The sequence below is a fragment of the Scyliorhinus torazame genome, chromosome 12 (assembly GCF_047496885.1).
Source record: "Scyliorhinus torazame isolate Kashiwa2021f chromosome 12, sScyTor2.1, whole genome shotgun sequence".
In the NCBI taxonomy this organism is placed as follows: domain Eukaryota; kingdom Metazoa; phylum Chordata; class Chondrichthyes; order Carcharhiniformes; family Scyliorhinidae; genus Scyliorhinus; species Scyliorhinus torazame.
Window position 1 is genome coordinate 139,182,486 of NC_092718.1, and position 21,926 is coordinate 139,204,411.

At 52.4% G+C, this 21,926-nt stretch overlaps 1 protein-coding gene across 4 annotated transcripts in view; it reads right to left on the minus strand.

Moving 5' to 3' along the window:
- LOC140386618 (platelet-activating factor acetylhydrolase IB subunit alpha2-like) overlaps positions 1-21,926 on the minus strand; it is a 167,706-nt gene that overhangs the window by 21,476 nt on the left and 124,304 nt on the right. For 3 of the 4 annotated variants that reach the window (XM_072469095.1, XM_072469094.1, XM_072469096.1), the window contains exon 4: positions 4,758-4,874. The exons of the other annotated variant lie outside the window; for it this stretch is intronic. In XM_072469095.1, the coding sequence (XP_072325196.1) occupies positions 4,758-4,874 (117 nt within the window). The remainder of the gene's footprint in view (positions 1-4,757; positions 4,875-21,926) is intronic. 4 annotated transcript variants of the gene reach the window in all.

The following is a 21,926-nucleotide window of genomic DNA, read 5'->3' on the forward strand; positions in this document are numbered from 1 at the left end:
TAGGCCAGGGCTGTACTTATATTCCATATGGCTCTGAAAATATCACTAACCTGGCCGACCATATTCAAGAGATTGGCAGTGAATTTCATGACTATAACCCGCCGGGTTGGATAGGATGGTCCACGGATTATTTGATTGGATCTTTAAGGCCTTCATTCTACTACTCCTAATTCTACTAGGAATAGGATTGCTTGGTTGCTTGTGCAAATGCATTTTCAAACGAGTCATGGATATACCTATTTAACTAGTTGTCATGATATGACAAAAGGAGGGAATGTGATATGGTCCGAATTAAGTAATGGCATGATGGGAAAACTGGTCAATGGGACGACTGGTCAAAAGGTTTGATACAATACAAGAAAGACTGAAACTACTCATTCCAGCTCACCAGGCCCAGGTAAAGAATGCTGCCCTAACCATTTTCAGACTAGTATGGCCGTAGGCCAACTCTACATAACTTGAAGTCTGAAAAGATCAACGAAGGTCGAGCCATTCCAAAACACCGGACCTCGGCAACTCCTGATAAAACTAACAAGTCATAACCCAGGGCAGTAGGAATTTAAAACAAAGATAAGTTCAGGAAGAAAATAGTCTATTCTGACCTTTCAATGTTCCCTCCGAGGACTAAATAATGGTACGAGTGATATGACCGAACATGGTCTGGTCTTTGCTTACGTTTGTATTTCCGATCAAACGCCTGACCATACTGTTGTCACATAATCTTGATAAAGATAATGTATAAATATTGAACTAATTCTCCACGAAAGTGCGGAACTTGTGAAAGACTGAGCAGTTTTGTTGACTGCTCTCTGACTTCAAGTTTCAGCCTGCATGCAGTTGTTTTCGAAAATAAAGCTTGTTATTCTGTCTTAACGAGTGTGTTGTATCTTTCTACTACAGAAGCGGGAAAATATTGACTTTGACAATTCCGGAGCCTGTTCGGGTTCACCGAGGGAGAATTCAGAATGTGTAATTCATCTCACAAGGACGTCTTCTAGCCCTTTGCATTGATATTCCCAACTCTCTTTCAATCTATCCCTTTGCTCCGATATTCCCTGCTCTCACTCAATCTGTCCCCTTGTTTTGATATTCCCGTCTCTCCCTTCGCTCCTATATTCCCGGCTCTCACTCATTCTATCTCTTTGCTTTGATATTCCTGGCTCTCACTAAATCTATCCCTTGGCCCCGATATTCGCGTTCCTCCCTCAATCTATCCCTTTGCTCTGATATTCTCCGCTCCCACTCAATCTATCCCTTTGGCCCGATATTCCCGACTCTCTCTCAATCTATCCCTGTTGTCCTGATATTCCCAGCTCTTGTTCAACCTATTCCTTTGCTTCAACATTCTCGGCTCTCCCTCAACCTATTCCTTTGCGCTGATATTCCCAGCTCTCCCTCAATCTATACCTTTGCTCCATATTCCCAATTCTCACTCAACCTATCCTTTTGGTCCGATATTCTCGGCTTTCACTCAATCCGTACCTTTGCTCTTCTGTTCGCGGCTCTCACTCAATCTGCATCTTTGCTCCGATAATCTCGGCTCTCACTCAACCTGTACCTTTCCTCAGAAATTCCCGACTCCCCCTCAATGTATTCCTTTGCTGCGAAATTTCAAGATCTCCCTCAATCTGTCCCTTTCTCTGATATTTCTGGCACTCTCTCAATCTATCCTTGGCTCCCAATCTATGCCTGTGTTCAGATATTCCCGCCTTACCCTCAATCTGTGCCTTTGCTCTGATATTCCCGGCTCTCCCTCAATAAGACCATAAGACATAGGAGCAGAATTTGGCCTCTCGGCCCATCGAGTCTGCTCCGCCATTCAATCATGGCTGATAGTTTTCTCATCCCCATTTTCCTGCCTTCCCCCATAACCCCTGATCCCCTTATTAATCAAAAACCTAGCTATCTCTGTTTTAAAGACACTCAGTGATTTGGCCTCCAGAAGCCTTCTGTGGCAAAGAGTTCCACAGATTCACCACCCTCTGGCTGAAGAAATTCCTCCTCATCTCTGTTTTAAAGGATTGTCCCTTTAGTTTGTGATTGTGTCCTCTGCTTCTAGTTTTTCCTACAAGTGAAAACATCCTCTCCATGTCCACTCTATCCAGGACTCACAGTATCCTTTAAGTTTCAATAAGATCCCCCCCCTTCATCCTTCTGAACTCCAACGAGTACAGACCAAAAGTCCTCAAAAGTTCCTCATACGACAAGCTCTTCATTCCAGGGATCATTTTTCTGAACCCCCTCTGGACCCTTTCCAAGGCCAGCATATTCTTCCTTAGATACGGGGCCCAAAATTGCTCACAATACTCCAAATGGGGTCTGACCAGAACCTTATACAGCCTCAGAAGTAGTTCCCTGGTCTTGTATTCTAGCCCTCTCGACATAAATGCCTCCATTTCTCCTCCAAAGTGAATAACCTCACTTTTCCACATTGTATTCCATCTGCCACTTCTTTGCCCACTCTCCTAGCTTGTCCAAGGCCTTCTGAAGCCCGCCTGCTTCCTCAATACTACCTGCCCCTCTACAGATCTTTGTATCATCTGCAAACTTAGCAACCATGCCTTCAGTTCCTTCCTCCAGATATTGTGAAAAGTTGTGGACCCCTGAGGCACACCACTAGTCACCGGATGCCATCCTAAAAAAGACCCCTTTATCCCCACTCTCTACCTTCTGCCAATCAGCCAATCCTCTATCCATGCCAGGATCTTTCCCTGAACACCATGAGCTCTTAACTTATTTAACAGTCTCCTATGTGGCACCTTGTCAAAGGCCTTCTGGAAATCTAAATAAATCCACTGGTTCTCCTTTGGCTAACTTCCTTGTTACTTCCTCAAAGAACTCAAACAGATTTGTCAGACATGACCTCCCCTTGACGAAGCCATGCTGACTCAGTCCTATTTTATCATGCACTTATAAGTACTCCACCATCTCATTTGTAATAATGGACTCTAAAATCTTACCAATGCATAATAAGGGAGAAGGAAATGGCTGAGCCATTGAATACATACTTTGGCTCTGTCTTCACAAAAGAAGAATGTTGGAAAATGAAAGATTTAGTGAGAGGGAAGAACTGAGGGAGATCAACATTAGTAGAGAAATGGTGCTGGGAAAATTGATGGAATTGAAGGCGGATAAATCCCCAGGGCCTGAGAATCTGCATCCCAGAGTGCTTAAGGAGGTGGCTCTGGAAAGAGTGGATGCATTGGTGGTCATCTTCCGGGATTCTATAGAGTCTGGAACTGTCCCTGCAGATTGGAGGGTAGCTCATGTCACTCCAATATTCAAAAAGGGAGGTAGAGAGAAAGTAGGGGATTATAGACCAGTAAGCCTAACATCGGTAGTGGGGAAAATGCTTGAATCCATTGTCAAGGACTTTATAGCGGAACATTTAGAAAGCAGTGGCAGGATCAGTCAGAGTCAGCATGGATTTATGAAGGGAAAATCATGCTTGACAAATCTGTTGGAATTCTTTGAAGAGGTAACCAGTACAGTTGACAAGGGAGAGCCAGTCGATGTGGTATATTTGGACTTTCAGAAGACGTTTGACAAAGTCCCGCATGAGAGATTATTGTGCAAAATTAAAGTGCATGGGATTGGGGGATATGTATTGAGGTGGATAGAAAACTGGTTGGCAGAGAGGAAACAAAGAGTAAGGATTAATGGGTCCTTTTCAAATTGACAGGCAGGTCAGTGGGGTACCAAAGGAATCGGTGCTGGGACCCCAGCTGTTCACAATATATATTAATGATTTGGATGAGGGAACAAAACGTAACATCTCAAAGTTTGCAGATGATACCAAGTTAGGTGGGAGGGTGAATTGTGACGAGGATGCAGGGATCCTACAGCATGATCTGGACAGGTTGGGCGAGTGGGCAAATCAATGGCAGGTGCAGTATAATTTGGATAAGTGTGAAGTTATTCACTTTGGAAGCAAAAACAGGAAGGCAGATTACTACCTGAATGGTTGTAAATTGAGAGAGGGGAGTGTGCAGCGGGATCTGGGTGTCCTTGTGCACCAGTCACTGAAGGTTGGCATGCAGGTGCAGCAGGTGGTAAAGAAGGCTATGTTGGCCTGCATTGCGAGAGGTTGAGTACAGAAGCAGGGATGTGTTGCTGCAATTATACAGGGCCTTGGTGAAGCCACACCTAGAATATTGTGTTCAGTTTTCATCTCCTTCACTGAGGAAGGATGTTCTTACTCTAGATGGAGTGCAGTGAAGGATTACCAGACTGATTCCAGGGATGGCGGGACGGTCATATGAAGAGAGATTGACTGGGTTGGGATTGTTCTCGCTGGAGTTCAGAAGAATGAGGGGAGATCTCATAGAGACTTACAAAATTTTAATGGGACAAGACAGAGTAGATGCAGGGAAGATGATACCAACGATGGGTGTGTCCAGAACCAGGGGTCACAGTCTGAGGATTCAGGGTAAAGCATTTCGGACAGAGATGAGGAGGCATTTCTTCTCCCAAAGAGTGGTGAGCCTGTGGAATTCAGAACGACAGGAAGTGGTTGATGCTAAAACTTTGAATATATTCAAGAGGCGGCTGGATATAGCACTTGGGGAAAATGAGATCAAAGGCTATGGGGAGAAAGCAGGATGAGGCTATTGAGTTGGATAATCAGCCATGATCATGATGAATGGCGGAGCAGGCTTGAAGGGCCAAAAGGCCTCCTCCTGCTCCTATCTTCTATGTATCTATGTGTGTAATCTGTGCCTTTGCTCTGATATTTCCGGCTCTCCCTCAATCTATACCTTTGGTCGGATGTTCTCCAGTTCTCCATTTTGCAATCTCCACAGGACATGCTGAGTTGCGTCGCCGGCAATTCCAAAATTCAGCGCATGAAGTGGTGAGAATAATTGGTGCCAGATCTGTTCAGAGAGAGAGAGACAGACAGCCGTAAGTTGGAGGGCGAGAGACAGAGACATGGAGTGTGACACAAAGGGGACAGAATGAGAGACACAGAGATGGAGAGTGACACACAGGTGGTCAGAGTGAGAGACACCGACATGGAGAGTGACACACAGGGGACAGAGCGAGAGCGAGAGAGAAACTGACATGGACTGTGACACACATGGAGACAGGGCGAGAGAGACACAGACATGGGGTGTGACACAGAGATACAAACCGAGAGACACTAACATTGAGTGTGACACAGAGAGGGACAGAACGAGACACAGACATGAAGAATGACACACAGGGGAACAGAGCGAGACACACAGACATGGAGAGTGACACACAGGGGGACAGAGCGAGTGACACAGACATGAAGAATGACACACAGGGGAACAGAGCGAGAGACACAGACATGGAGAGTGACACAGACATGGAAACACACTCACAGGGGGACAGAGCGAGTGACATAAACAGGGAGAGTGACACACAGGGCGACAGAGCGAGTGACACAGATATGGAGAGTGACACAGGGGGACAGAGCGAGAGACAAACATGGAGTGACACACAGGGGTACAGAGCGAATGACACTTACATGGAGAGTGACACACAGGGGGACACAACGAGAGGCAATGATTTGGAGTGTGACATACAGGGGGACAAAGCGAGAGAGACACTGACACGGAGTGTGACACACAGGGGGACAGAGTGAGAGACACTGACACACAGGGGGACAAAGCGAGAGAGACACTGACATGGAGTGTGAAACACAGGTGAACAGAGCGAGAGAGACACTGACATTGAGTGACACACAGGGGAACAGAGCGAGAGGGACACTGACATGGAGTGATACACAGGGGACAGAGCGAGAGAGAGACACTGACATGGAGGTGACACACAGGGTAACAGAGCGGGAGAGACACTGACATGGAGAGACACACAGGGAAACAGAGCGAGAGAGACACTGACATGGAGTGACACAGAGGAACAGAGCGAGTGAGACACTGACATGGAGTGACAAACAGGGGAACAGAGCGAGAGAGACACTGACATGGAGGGTGAAACACAGGGGAACAGAGCGAGAGAGACACTGACATGGAGTAACACACAGGGGACAGAGCGAGAGAGACACTGACATGGAGTGACACACAGGGCACAGAGCGAGGGACACACTGACATTGAGAGTGAAATAAAGGGGAACAGAGCGAGAGAGACACTGACATGGAGTGAAACACCGGGGAACAGAGCGAGAGAGACACTGGCATGGAGTGACACACAGGGAAACAGAGCGAGAGAGACACTGACATGGAGAGTGACACACAGGGGGAACAGAGCGAGAGAGACACTGACATGGAGGGACACACAGGGGACAGAGCGAGAGAGACACTGACATGGAGAGTGACACACAGGGGGAACAGAGCGAGAGAGACACTGACATGGAGAGTGACATACAGGGAACAGAGCGAGAGAGACACTGACAGGGAGTGACACACAGGGGACAGAGCGAGAGAGACACTGACATGGAGAGTGACAGACAGGGGGAACAGAGCGAGAGAGACACTGACATGGAGAGTGACACACAGGGGACAGAGCGAGAGGGACACTGACATGGAGAGTGAAACACAGGGGAACAGAGCGAGAGAGACACTGACATGGAGTGACACACAGGGGAACAGAGCGAGAGAGACACCGACATGGAGAGTGAAACACGGGGGAACAGAGCGAGAGAGACACACAGGGGACAGAGCGATAAAGACACTGACATGGAGTGACATACAGGGAACAGAGCGAGAGAGACACTGACATGGAGAGTGACACACAGGGGGAACAGAGCGAGAGAGACACTGACATGGAGAGTGACACACAGGGGACAGAGCGAGAGGGACACTGACATGGAGAGTGAAACACAGGGGAACAGAGCGAGAGAGACACTGACATGGAGTGACACACAGGGAACAGAGCGAGAGAGACACTGACATGGAGGTTGAAACAAAGGGGGACAGAGCGAGTGACACTTACATGGAGAGTGACACACGGGGGGACACAACGAGAGGCACTGATTTGGAGTGTGACACACAGGGGGACAGAGCGAGAGACACTGACACACAGGGGGACAGAGCGAGAGAGACACTGACATGGAGACTGAAACACAGGGGAACAGAGCGAGAGGGACACTGACATGGAGAGTGAAACACAGGGGAACAGAGCGAGAGAGACACTGACATGGAGTGACACACAGTGGACAGAGCGAGAGAGACACTGACATGAAGAGTGACACACAAGGGGAACAGAGCGAGAGAGACACTGACATGGAGAGTGACATACAGGGGACAGAGCGAGAGAGACACTGACATGGAGAGTGAAACACGGGGGAACAGAGCGAGAGAGAAACTGACGACATGGAGAGTGAAACACAGGGGGAACAGAGCGAGAGAGACACTGACATGGAGGGACACACAGGGGACAGAGCGAGAGAGACACTGACATGGAGAGTGACACACAGGGGGAACAGAGCGAGAGAGACACTGACATGGAGGGACACACAGGGGACAGAGCGAGAGAGACACTGACATGGAGAGTGACACACAGGGGGAACAGAGCGAGAGAGACACTGACATGGAGAGTGACATACAGGGGACAGAGCGAGAGAGACACTGACAGGGAGTGACACACAGGGGACTGAGCGAGAGAGATACTGACATGGAGAGTGACAGACAGGGGGAACAGAGCGAGAGAGACACTGACATGGAGAGTGACACACCGGGGAAAAGAGTGAGAGAGGCACTGACATGGAGTGCCACACCGGGGTAAAGAGCGAGAGAGACACTGACATGGAGTGACACACAGGGGACAGAGCGAGAGAGACACTGACATGGAGTAACACACCTGGGAAAAGAGCGAGAGAGGCACTGACATGGAGTGACACACAGGGGACAGAGCGAGAGAGACACTGACATGGAGAGTGAAAGACGGGGGAACAGGGCGAGAGAGACACTGACATGGAGAGTGTAGCACGGGGGACAGAGCAAGAGAGACACTGACATGGAGAGTGAAACACGGGGGAACAGATCGAGAGAGACACTGACATGGAGAGTGACACACAGGGAATCAGAGCGAGAGGGGCACTGACATGGAGAGTGGCACACAGGGAAACAGATCGAGAGAGACACTGACATGAAGAGTGACACACAGGGGACAGAGCGAGAGAGACACTGACATGGAGAGTGAAACACGGGGGAACAGAGCGAGAGAGACACCGACATGGAGTGAAACACGGGGGAACAGAGCGAGAGAGACACTGACATGGAGTGGCACACAGGGGACAGAGCGAGAGAGACACTGACATGGAGAGTGACACACAAGGGGAACAGAGCGAGAGAGACACTGACATGGAGAGTGACATACAGGGGACAGAGCGAGAGAGAAACTGACGACATGGAGAGTGAAACACAGGGGAAAAGAGCGAGAGAGACACTGACATGGAGGGACACACAGGGGACAGAGCGAGAGAGACACTGACATGGAGAGTGACACACAGGGGGAACAGAGCGAGAGAGACACTGACATGGAGAGTGACATACAGGGGACAGAGCGAGAGAGACACTGACAGGGAGTGACACACAGGGGACTGAGCGAGAGAGATACTGACATGGAGAGTGACAGACAGGGGGAACAGAGCGAGAGAGACACTGACATGGAGAGTGACACACCGGGGAAAAGAGCGAGAGAGGCACTGACATGGAGTGCCACACCGGGGTAAAGAGCGAGAGAGACACTGACATGGAGTGACACACAGGGGACAGAGCGAGAGAGACACTGACATGGAGTGACACACCTGGGAAAAGAGCGAGAGAGGCACTGACATGGAGTGACACACAGGGGACAGAGCGAGAGAGACACTGACATGGAGAGTGAAACACAGGGGAACAGAGCGAGAGAGACACTGACATGGAGAGTGAAAGACGGGGGAACAGGGCGAGAGAGACACTGACATGGAGAGTGTAGCACGGGGGACAGAGCAAGAGAGACACTGACATGGAGAGTGAAACACGGGGGAACAGATCGAGAGAGACACTGACATGGAGAGTGACACACAGGGAATCAGAGCGAGAGGGGCACTGACATGGAGAGTGGCACACAGGGAAACAGATCGAGAGAGACACTGACATGAAGAGTGACACACAGGGGACAGAGCGAGAGAGACACTGACATGGAGAGTGAAACACAGGGGAACAGAGCGAGAGAGACACTGACATGGAGAGTGAAAGACGGGGGAACAGGGCGAGAGAGACACTGACATGGAGAGTGTAGCACAGGGGAACAGATCGAGAGAGACACTGACATGGAGAGTGACACACAGGGAATCAGGGCGAGAGGGGCACTGACATGGAGAGTGGCACACAGGGAAACAGATCGAGAGAGACACTGACATGGAGAGTGAAAGACGGGGGAACAGGGCGAGAGAGACACTGACATGGAGAGTGTAGCACGGGGGACAGAGCAAGAGAGACACTGACATGGAGAGTGAAACACGGGGGAACAGATCGAGAGAGACACTGACATGGAGAGTGACACACAGGGAATCAGGGCGAGAGGGGCACTGACATGGAGAGTGGCACACAGGGGAACAGAGCGAGAGAGACACTGACATGGAGAGTGAAACACGGGGGAACAGATCGAGAGAGACACTGACATGGAGAGTGACACACAGGGAATCAGAGCGAGAGGGGCACTGACATGGAGAGTGGCACACAGGGAAACAGATCGAGAGAGACACTGACATGAAGAGTGACACACAGGGGACAGAGCGAGAGAGACACTGACATGGAGAGTGAAACACAGGGGAACAGAGCGAGAGAGACACTGACATGGAGAGTGAAAGACGGGGGAACAGGGCGAGAGAGACACTGACATGGAGAGTGTAGCACGGGGGACAGAGCGAGAGAGACACTGACATGGAGAGTGAAACACGGGGGAACAGAGCGAGAGAGACACCGACATGGAGTGAAACACGGGGGAACAGAGCGAGAGAGACACTGACATGGAGAGTGAAACACGGGGGAACAGAGCGAGAGAGACACTGACATGGAGTGACACACAGGGAACAGAGCGAGTGAGACACTGACATGGAGTGACATACAGGGAACAGAGCGAGAGAGACACTGACATGGAGAGTGACACACAGGGGGAACAGAGCGAGAGAGACACTGACATGGAGAGTGACACACAGGGGACAGAGCGAGAGGGACACTGACATGGAGAGTGAAACACAGGGGAACAGAGCGAGAGAGACACTGACATGGAGTGACACACAGGGAACAGAGCAAGAGAGACACTGACATGGAGGTTGAAACAAAGGGGGACAGAGCGAGTGACACTTACATGGAGAGTGACACACGGGGGGACACAACGAGAGGCACTGATTTGGAGTGTGACACACAGGGGGACAGAGCGAGAGACACTGACACACAGGGGGACAGAGCGAGAGAGACACTGGCATGGAGACTGAAACACAGGGGAACAGAGCGAGAGGGACACTGACATGGAGAGTGAAACACAGGGGAACAGAGCGAGAGAGACACTGACATGGAGACTGAAACACAGGGGAACAGAGCGAGAGGGACACTGACATGGAGAGTGAAACACAGGGGAACAGAGCGAGAGAGACACTGACAGGGAGTGACACACAGGGGAACAGAGCGAGAGAGACACTGACATGGAGAGTGACATACAGGGGACAGAGCGAGAGAGACACTGACATGGAGAGTGAAACACGGGGGAACAGAGCGAGAGAGAAACTGACGACATGGAGAGTGAAACACAGGGGAACAGAGCGAGAGAGACACTGACATGGAGGGACACACAGGGGACAGAGCGAGAGAGACACTGACATGGAGAGTGACACACAGGGGGAACAGAGCGAGAGAGACACTGACATGGAGAGTGACATACAGGGGACAGAGCGAGAGAGACACTGACAGGGAGTGACACACAGGGGACTGAGCGAGAGAGATACTGACATGGAGAGTGACAGACAGGGGGAACAGAGCGAGAGAGACACTGACATGGAGAGTGACACACCGGGGAAAAGAGCGAGAGAGGCACTGACATGGAGTGCCACACCGGGGTAGAGAGCGAGAGAGACACTGACATGGAGTGACACACAGGGGACAGAGCGAGAGAGACACTGACATGGAGTGACACACCTGGGAAAAGAGCGAGAGAGGCACTGACATGGAGTGACATACAGGGGACAGAGCGAGAGAGACACTGACATGGAGAGTGAAACACAGGGGAACAGAGCGAGAGAGACACTGACATGGAGAGTGAAAGACGGGGGAACAGGGCGAGAGAGACACTGACATGGAGAGTGTAGCACGGGGGACAGAGCAAGAGAGACACTGACATGGAGAGTGACATACAGGGGACAGAGCGAGAGAGACACTGACATGGAGAGTGAAAGACGGGGGAACAGGGCGAGAGAGACACTGACATGGAGAGTGAAACACGGGGGAACAGATCGAGAGAGACACTGACATGGAGAGTGACACACAGGGAATCAGAGTGAGAGGGGCACTGACATGGAGAGTGGCACACAGGGAAACAGATCGAGAGAGACACTGACATGAAGAGTGACACACAGGGGACAGAGCGAGAGAGACACTGACATGGAGAGTGAAACACGGGTGAACAGAGCGAGAGAGACACCGACATGGAGTGAAACACGGGGGAACAGAGCGAGAGAGACACTGACATGGAGTGGCACACAGGGGACAGAGCGAGAGAGACACTGACATGGAGTGACACACAGGGAACAGAGCGAGTGAGACACTGACATGGAGTGACACACAGTGGACAGAGCGAGAGAGACACTGACATGGAGAGTGACACACAAGGGGAACAGAGCGAGAGAGACACTGACATGGAGAGTGACATACAGGGGACAGAGCGAGAGAGACACTGACATGGAGAGTAAAACACGGGGGAACAGAGCGAGAGAGAAACTGACGACATGGAGAGTGAAACACAGGGGAACAGAGCGAGAGAGACACTGACATGGAGGGACACACAGGGGACAGAGCGAGAGAGACACTGACATGGAGAGTGACACACAGGGGGAACAGAGCGAGAGAGACACTGACATGGAGAGTGACATACAGGGGACAGAGCGAGAGAGACACTGACAGGGAGTGACACACAGGGGACTGAGCGAGAGAGATACTGACATGGAGAGTGACAGACAGGGGGAACAGAGCGAGAGAGACACTGACATGGAGAGTGACACACCGGGGAAAAGAGCGAGAGAGGCACTGACATGGAGTGCCACACCGGGGTAAAGAGCGAGAGAGACACTGACATGGAGTGACACACAGGGGACAGAGCGAGAGAGACACTGACATGGAGTGACACACCTGGGAAAAGAGCGAGAGAGGCACTGACATGGAGTGACACACAGGGGACAGAGCGAGAGAGACACTGACATGGAGAGTGAAACACAGGGGAACAGAGCGAGAGAGACACTGACATGGAGAGTGAAAGACGGGGGAACAGAGCGAGAGAGACACTGACATGGAGAGTGTAGCACGGGGGACAGAGCAAGAGAGACACTGACATGGAGAGTGAAACACGGGGGAACAGATCGAGAGAGACACTGACATGGAGAGTGACACACAGGGAATCAGAGCGAGAGGGGCACTGACATGGAGAGTGGCACACAGGGAAACAGATCGAGAGAGACACTGACATGAAGAGTGACACAAAGGGGACAGAGCGAGAGAGACACTGACATGGAGAGTGAAACACAGGGGAACAGAGCGAGAGAGACACTGACATGGAGAGTGAAAGACGGGGGAACAGGGAGAGAGAGACACTGACATGGAGAGTGACACACAGGGAAACAGATCGAGAGAGACACTGACATGAAGAGTGACACACAGGGGACAGAGCGAGAGAGACACTGACATGGAGAGTGTAGCACGGGGGACAGAGCAAGAGAGACACTGACATGGAGAGTGAAACACGGGGGAACAGATCGAGAGAGACACTGACATGGAGAGTGACACACAGGGAATCAGGGCGAGAGGGGCACTGACATGGAGAGTGGCACACAGGGAAACAGATCGAGAGAGACACTGACATGAAGAGTGACACACAGGGGACAGAGCGAGAGAGACACTGACATGGAGAGTGAAACACGGGGGAACAGAGCGAGAGAGACACCGACATGGAGTGAAACACGGGGGAACAGAGCGAGAGAGACACTGACATGGAGAGTGAAACACGGGGGAACAGAGCGAGAGAGACACTGACATGGAGTGGCACACAGGGGACAGAGCGAGAGAGACACTGACATGGAGTGACACACAGGGAACAGAGCGAGTGAGACACTGACATGGAGTGACACACAGGGAAACAGAGTGAGAGAGACACTGACATGGAGAGTGACACACAGGGTACAGAGCGAGAGGGACACTGACATGGAGAGTGAAACACAGAGGAACAGGGCGAGAGAGACAGTGACATGGAGTGACACACAGGGGACAGAGCGAGAGAGACACTGACATGGAGAGTGACACACAGGGGGAACAGAGCAAGAGAGACACTGACATGGAGAGTGACATACAGGGGACAGAGCGAGAGAGACACTGACAGGGAGTGACACACAGGGGACTGAGCGAGAGAGATACTGACATGGAGAGTGACAGACAGGGGGAACAGAGCGAGAGAGACACTGACTTGGAGAGTGACACACCGGGGAAAAGAGCGAGAGAGGCACTGACATGGAGTGCCACACCGGGGTAAAGAGCGAGAGAGACACTGACATGGAGTGACACACAGGGGACAGAGCGAGAGAGACACTGACATGGAGTGACACACCTGGGAAAAGAGCGAGAGAGGCACTGACATGGAGTGACACACAGGGGACAGAGCGAGAGAGACACTGACATGGAGAGTGAAAGACGGGGGAACAGAGCGAGAGAGACACTGACATGGAGAGTGAAACACGGGGGAACAGATCGAGAGAGACACTGACATGGAGAGTGACACACAGGGAATCAGAGCGAGAGGGGCACTGACATGGAGAGTGGCACACAGGGAAACAGATCGAGAGAGACACGGACATGAAGAGTGAAACACGGGGGAACAGAGCGAGAGAGACACCGACACGGAGTGAAACACGGGGGAACAGAGCGAGAGAGACACTGACATGGAGTGGCACACAGGGGACAGAGCGAGAGAGACACTGACATGGAGTGACACACAGGGAACAGAGCGAGTGAGACACTGACATGGAGTGACACACAGTGGACAGAGCGAGAGAGACACTGACATGGAGAGTGACACACAAGGGGAACAGAGCGAGAGAGACACTGACATGGAGAGTGACATACAGGGGACAGAGCGAGAGAGACACTGACATGGAGAGTGAAACACGGGGGAACAGAGCGAGAGAGAAAGTGACGACATGGAGAGTGAAACACAGGGGAACAGAGCGAGAGAGACACTGACGACATGGAGAGTGAAACACGGGGGAACAGAGCGAGAGAGAAACTGACGACATGGAGAGTGAAACACAGGGGAACAGAGCGAGAGAGACACTGACAGGGAGGGACACACAGGGGACAGAGCGAGAGAGACACTGACATGGAGAGTGACACACAGGGGGAACAGAGCGAGAGAGACACTGACATGGAGAGTGACATACAGGGGACAGAGCGAGAGAGACACTGACAGGGAGTGACACACAGGGGACTGATCGAGAGAGACACTGACATGAAGAGTGACACACAGGGGACAGAGCGAGAGAGACACTGACATGGAGAGTGAAACACGGGTGAACAGAGCGAGAGAGACACCGACATGGAGTGAAACACGGGGGAACAGAGCGAGAGAGACACTGACATGGAGTGGCACACAGGGGACAGAGCGAGAGAGACACTGACATGGAGTGACACACAGGGAACAGAGCGAGTGAGACACTGACATGGAGTGACACACAGTGGACAGAGCGAGAGAGACACTGACATGGAGAGTGACACACAAGGGGAACAGAGCGAGAGAGACACTGACATGGAGAGTGACATACAGGGGACAGAGCGAGAGAGACACTGACATGGAGAGTAAAACACGGGGGAACAGAGCGAGAGAGAAACTGACGACATGGAGAGTGAAACACAGGGGAACAGAGCGAGAGAGACACTGACATGGAGGGACACACAGGGGACAGAGCGAGAGAGACACTGACATGGAGAGTGACACACAGGGGGAACAGAGCGAGAGAGACACTGACATGGAGAGTGACATACAGGGGACAGAGCGAGAGAGACACTGACAGGGAGTGACACACAGGGGACTGAGCGAGAGAGATACTGACATGGAGAGTGACAGACAGGGGGAACAGAGCGAGAGAGACACTGACATGGAGAGTGACACACCGGGGAAAAGAGCGAGAGAGGCACTGACATGGAGTGCCACACCGGGGTAAAGAGCGAGAGAGACACTGACATGGAGTGACACACAGGGGACAGAGCGAGAGAGACACTGACATGGAGTGACACACCTGGGAAAAGAGCGAGAGAGGCACTGACATGGAGTGACACACAGGGGACAGAGCGAGAGAGACACTGACATGGAGAGTGAAACACAGGGGAACAGAGCGAGAGAGACACTGACATGGAGAGTGAAAGACGGGGGAACAGAGCGAGAGAGACACTGACATGGAGAGTGTAGCACGGGGGACAGAGCAAGAGAGACACTGACATGGAGAGTGAAACACGGGGGAACAGATCGAGAGAGACACTGACATGGAGAGTGACACACAGGGAATCAGAGCGAGAGGGGCACTGACATGGAGAGTGGCACACAGGGAAACAGATCGAGAGAGACACTGACATGAAGAGTGACACAAAGGGGACAGAGCGAGAGAGACACTGACATGGAGAGTGAAACACAGGGGAACAGAGCGAGAGAGACACTGACATGGAGAGTGAAAGACGGGGGAACAGGGAGAGAGAGACACTGACATGGAGAGTGACACACAGGGAAACAGATCGAGAGAGACACTGACATGAAGAGTGACACACAGGGGACAGAGCGAGAGAGACACTGACATGGAGAGTGTAGCACGGGGGACAGAGCAAGAGAGACACTGACATGGAGAGTGAAACACGGGGGAACAGATCGAGAGAGACACTGACATGGAGAGTGACACACAGGGAATCAGGGCGAGAGGGGCACTGACATGGAGAGTGGCACACAGGGAAACAGATCGAGAGAGACACTGACATGAAGAGTGACACACAGGGGACAGAGCGAGAGAGACACTGACATGGAGAGTGAAACACGGGGGAACAGAGCGAGAGAGACACCGACATGGAGTGAAACACGGGGGAACAGAGCGAGAGAGACACTGACATGGAGAGTGAAACACGGGGGAACAGAGCGAGAGAGACACTGACATGGAGTGGCACACAGGGGACAGAGCGAGAGAGACACTGACATGGAGTGACACACAGGGAACAGAGCGAGTGAGACACTGACATGGAGTGACACACAGGGAAACAGAGTGAGAGAGACACTGACATGGAGAGTGACACACAGGGTACAGAGCGAGAGGGACACTGACATGGAGAGTGAAACACAGAGGAACAGGGCGAGAGAGACAGTGACATGGAGAGTGACACACAGGGGGAACAGAGCAAGAGAGACACTGACATGGAGAGTGACATACAGGGGACAGAGCGAGAGAGACACTGACAGGGAGTGACACACAGGGGACTGAGCGAGAGAGATACTGACATGGAGAGTGACAGACAGGGGGAACAGAGCGAGAGAGACATTGACTTGGAGAGTGACACACCGGGGAAAAGAGCGAGAGAGGCACTGACATGGAGTGCCACACCGGGGTAAAGAGCGAGAGAGACACTGACATGGAGTGACACACAGGGGACAGAGCGAGAGAGACACTGACATGGAGAGTGACACACAGGGGGAACAGAGCAAGAGAGACACTGACATGGAGAGTGACATACAGGGGACAGAGCGAGAGAGACACTGACAGGGAGTGACACACAGGGGACTGAGCGAGAGAGATACTGACATGGAGAGTGACAGACAGGGGGAACAGAGCGAGAGAGACATTGACTTGGAGAGTGACACACCGGGGAAAAGAGCGAGAGAGGCACTGACATGGAGTGCCACACCGGGGTAAAGAGCGAGAGAGACACTGACATGGAGTGACACACAGGGGACAGAGCGAGAGAGACACTGACATGGAGTGACACACCTGGGAAAAGAGCGAGAGAGGCACTGACATGGAGTGACACACAGGGGACAGAGCGAGAGAGACACTGACATGGAGAGTGAAACACAGGGGAACAGAGCGAGAGAGACACTGACATGGAGAGTGAAAGACGGGGGAACAGAGCGAGAGAGACACTGACATGGAGAGTGTAGCACGGGGGACAGAGCAAGAGAGACACTGACATGGAGAGTGAAACACGGGGGAACAGATCGAGAGAGACACTGACATGGAGAGTGACACACAGGGAATCAGAGCGAGAGGGGCACTGACATGGAGAGTGGCACACAGGGAAACAGATCGAGAGAGACACGGACATGAAGAGTGAAACACGGGGGAACAGAGCGAGAGAGACACCGACACGGAGTGAAACACGGGGGAACAGAGCGAGAGAGACACTGACATGGAGTGGCACACAGGGGACAGAGAGAGAGAGACACTGACATGGAGTGACACACAGGGAACAGAGCGAGTGAGACACTGACATGGAGTGACACACAGTGGACAGAGCGAGAGAGACACTGACATGGAGAGTGACACACAAGGGGAACAGAGCGAGAGAGACACTGACATGGAGAGTGACATACAGGGGACAGAGCGAGAGAGACACTGACATGGAGAGTGAAACACGGGGGAACAGAGCGAGAGAGAAAGTGACGACATGGAGAGTGAAACACAGGGGAACAGAGCGAGAGAGACACTGACGACATGGAGAGTGAAACACGGGGGAACAGAGCGAGAGAGAAACTGACGACATGGAGAGTGAAACACAGGGGAACAGAGCGAGAGAGACACTGACAGGGAGGGACACACAGGGGACAGAGCGAGAGAGACACTGACATGGAGAGTGACACACAGGGGGAACAGAGCGAGAGAGACACTGACATGGAGAGTGACATACAGGGGACAGAGCGAGAGAGACACTGACAGGGAGTGACACACAGGGGACTGAGCGAGAGAGATACTGACATGGAGAGTGACAGACAGGGGAACAGAGCGAGAGAGACACTGACATGGAGAGTGACACACCGGGGAAAAGAGCGAGAGAGGCACTGACATGGAGTGCCACACCGGGGTAAAGAGCGAGAGAGACACTGACATGGAGTGACACACAGGGGACAGAGCGAGAGAGACACTGACATGGAGTGACACACCTGGGAAAAGAGCGAGAGAGGCACTGACATGGAGTGACACACAGGGGACAGAGCGAGAGAGACACTGACATGGAGAGTGAAACACAGGGGAACAGAGCGAGAGAGACACTGACATGGAGAGTGAAACACGGGGGAACAGAGCGAGAGAGACACTGACATGGAGAGTGACACACAGGGGAACAGAGCGAGTGATATAAACAGGGAGAGTGACACAGGGCGACAGAGCGAATGACACTTACATGGAGAGTGACACACGGGACACAACGAGAGGCACTGATTTGGAGTGTGACACACAGGGGGACAGAGCGAGAGAGACACTGACATGGAGTGACACACAGGGGACAGAGCGAGAGAGACACGGACATGGAGAGTGACATACAGGGGACAGAGCGACTCTGACATGGAGAGTGACACACATGGGACAGAGCGAGAGGGACACTGACATAGAGAGTGACATACAGGGGACAGAGCGAGAGAGACACTGACATGGAGTGACACACAGGGGACAGAGCGAGAGAGACACTGACATGGAGAGTGACACACAGGGGACAGAGCGAGAGAGACACTGACATGGAGTGACACACAGGGGAACAGAGCGAGAGAGACACTGACATGGAGAGTGAAACACGGGGGAACAGAGCGAGAGAGAAACTGACGACATGGAGAGTGAAACACAGGGGAACAGAGCGAGAGAGACACTGACATGGAGGGACACACAGGGGACAGAGCGAGAGAGACACTGACATGGAGAGTGACATACAGGGGACAGAGCGAGAGAGACACTGACAGGGAGAGTGACAGACAGGGGGAACAGAGCGAGAGAGACACTGACATGGAGAGTGACACACTGGGGAAAAGAGCGAGAGAGGCACTGACATGGAGTGCCACACCGGGGTAAAGAGCGAGAGAGACACTGACATGGAATGACACACAGGGGACAGAGCGAGAGAGACACTGACATGGAGTGACACACCTGGGAAAAGAGCGAGAGAGGCACTGACATGGAGTGACACACAGGGGACAGAGCGAGAGAGACACTGACATGGAGAGTGAATCACAGGGGAACAGAGCGAGAGAGACACTGACATGGAGAGTGAAAGACGGGGGAACAGAGCGAGAGAGACACTGACATGGAGAGTGTAGCACGGGGGACAGAGCAAGAGAGACACTGACATGGAGAGTGACATACAGGGGACAGAGCGACTCTGACATGGAGAGTGACACACAGGGGACAGAGCGAGAGGGACACTGACATGGAGAGTGACATACAGGGGACAGAGCGAGAGAGACACTGACATGGAGTGACACACAGGGGACAGTGCGAGAGAGACACTGACATGGAGAGTGACACACAGGGGACAGAGCGAGAAGGACACTGACATGGAGAGTGAAACACAGGGGAACAGAGCGAGAGAGACACTGACAGGGAGTGACACACAGGGGACTGAGCGAGAGAGACACTGACATGGAGAGTGACAGACAGGGGGAACAGAGCGAGAGAGACACTGACATGGAGAGTGACACACTGGGGAAAAGAGCGAGAGAGGCACTGACATGGAGTGCCACACCGGGGTAAAGAGCGAGAGAGACACTGACATGGAGTGACACACAGGGGACAGAGCGAGAGAGACACTGAGATGGAGTGACACAGCTGGGAAAAGAGCGAGAGAGGCACTGACATGGAGTGACACACAGGGGACAGAGCGAGAGAGACACTGACATGGAGAGTGAAACACAGGGGAACAGAGCGAGAGAGACACTGACATGGAGAGTGAAAGACGGGGGAACAGAGCGAGAGAGACACTGACATGGAGAGTGTAGCACGGGGGACAGAGCAAGAGAGACACTGACATGGAGAGTGACATACAGGGGACAGAGCGAGAGGGACATTGACATGGAGAGTGACACACAGGGGACAGTGCGAGAGAGACACTGACATGGAGAGTGACACACAGGGGACAGAGCGAGAGGGACACTGACATGGAGAGTGAAACACAGGGGAACAGAGCGAGAGAGACACTGACATGGAGTGACACACAGGGGACAGAGCGAGAGAGACACTGACATGGAGAGTGAAACACGGGGGAACAGAGCGAGAGATACACTGACATGGAGTGACACACAGGGGACAGAGCGAGAGAGACACTGACATGGAGTGACACACAGGGAACAGAGCGAGAGAGACACTGACATGGAGTGACACACAGTGAAACAGAGCGAGAGAGACACAGACATGGAGAGTGACACACAGGGGGAACAGAGCGAGAGAGACACTGACATGGAGAGTGACACACGGGGGACAGAGCGAGAGGGACACTGACATGGAGAGTGAAACACAGGGGAACAGAGCGAGAGAGACACTGACATGGAGTGACACACAGGGGAACAGAGAGAAAGAGACACTGACATGGAGGTTGAAACACAGGGGGACAGAACGAGAGAGACACTGACATGGAAAGTGACACACAGGGGGACAGAGCGAGTCACATAAACAGGGAGAGTGACACAGGGCGACAGAGCGAATGACACTTACATGGAGAGTGACACACGGGGGGACACAACGAGAGGCACTGATTTGGAGTGTGACACACAGGGGGACAGAGCGAGAGACACTGACACACAGGGGGACAGAGCGAGAGAGACACTGACATGGAGACTGAAACACAGGGGAACAGAGCGAGAGGGACACTGACATGGAGAGTGAAACACAGGGGAACAGAGCGAGAGAGAAACTGACGACATGGAGAGTGAAACACAGGGGAACAGAGCGAGAGAGACACTGACATGGAGGGACACACAGGGGACAGAGCGAGAGAGACACTGACATGGAGAGTGACACACAGGGGGAACAGAGCGAGAGAGACACTGACATGGAGAGTGACATACAGGGGACAGAGCGAGAGAGACACTGACATGGAGTGACACACAGGGGACAGAGCGAGAGAGACACTGGCATGGAGAGTGACAGACAGGGGGAACAGAGAGAGAGAGACACTGACATGGAGAGTGAAACACGGGGGAACAGAGCGAGAGAGACACTGACATGGAGTGACACACAGGGGACAGAGCGAGAGAGACACCGACATGGAGTGAAACACGGGGGAACAGAGCGAGAGAGACACTGACATGGAGTGGCACACAGGGGACAGAGCGAGAGAGACACTGACATGGAGTGACACACAGGGAATAGAGCGAGTGAGACACTGACATGGAGTGACACACAGTGGACAGAGCGAGAGAGACACTGACATGGAGAGTGACACACAAGGGGAACAGAGCGAGAGAGACACTGACATGGAGAGTGACATACAGGGGACAGAGCGAGAGAGACACTGACATGGAGAGTGAAACACGGGGGAACAGAGCGAGAGAGAAACTGACGACATGGAGAGTGAAACACAGGGGAACAGAGCGAGAGAGACACTGACGACATGGAGAGTGAAACACGGGGGAACAGAGCGAGAGAGAAACTGACGACATGGAGAGTGAAACACAGGGGAACAGAGCGAGAGAGACACTGACATGGAGGGACACACAGGGGACAGAGCGAGAGAGACACTGACATGGAGAGTGAC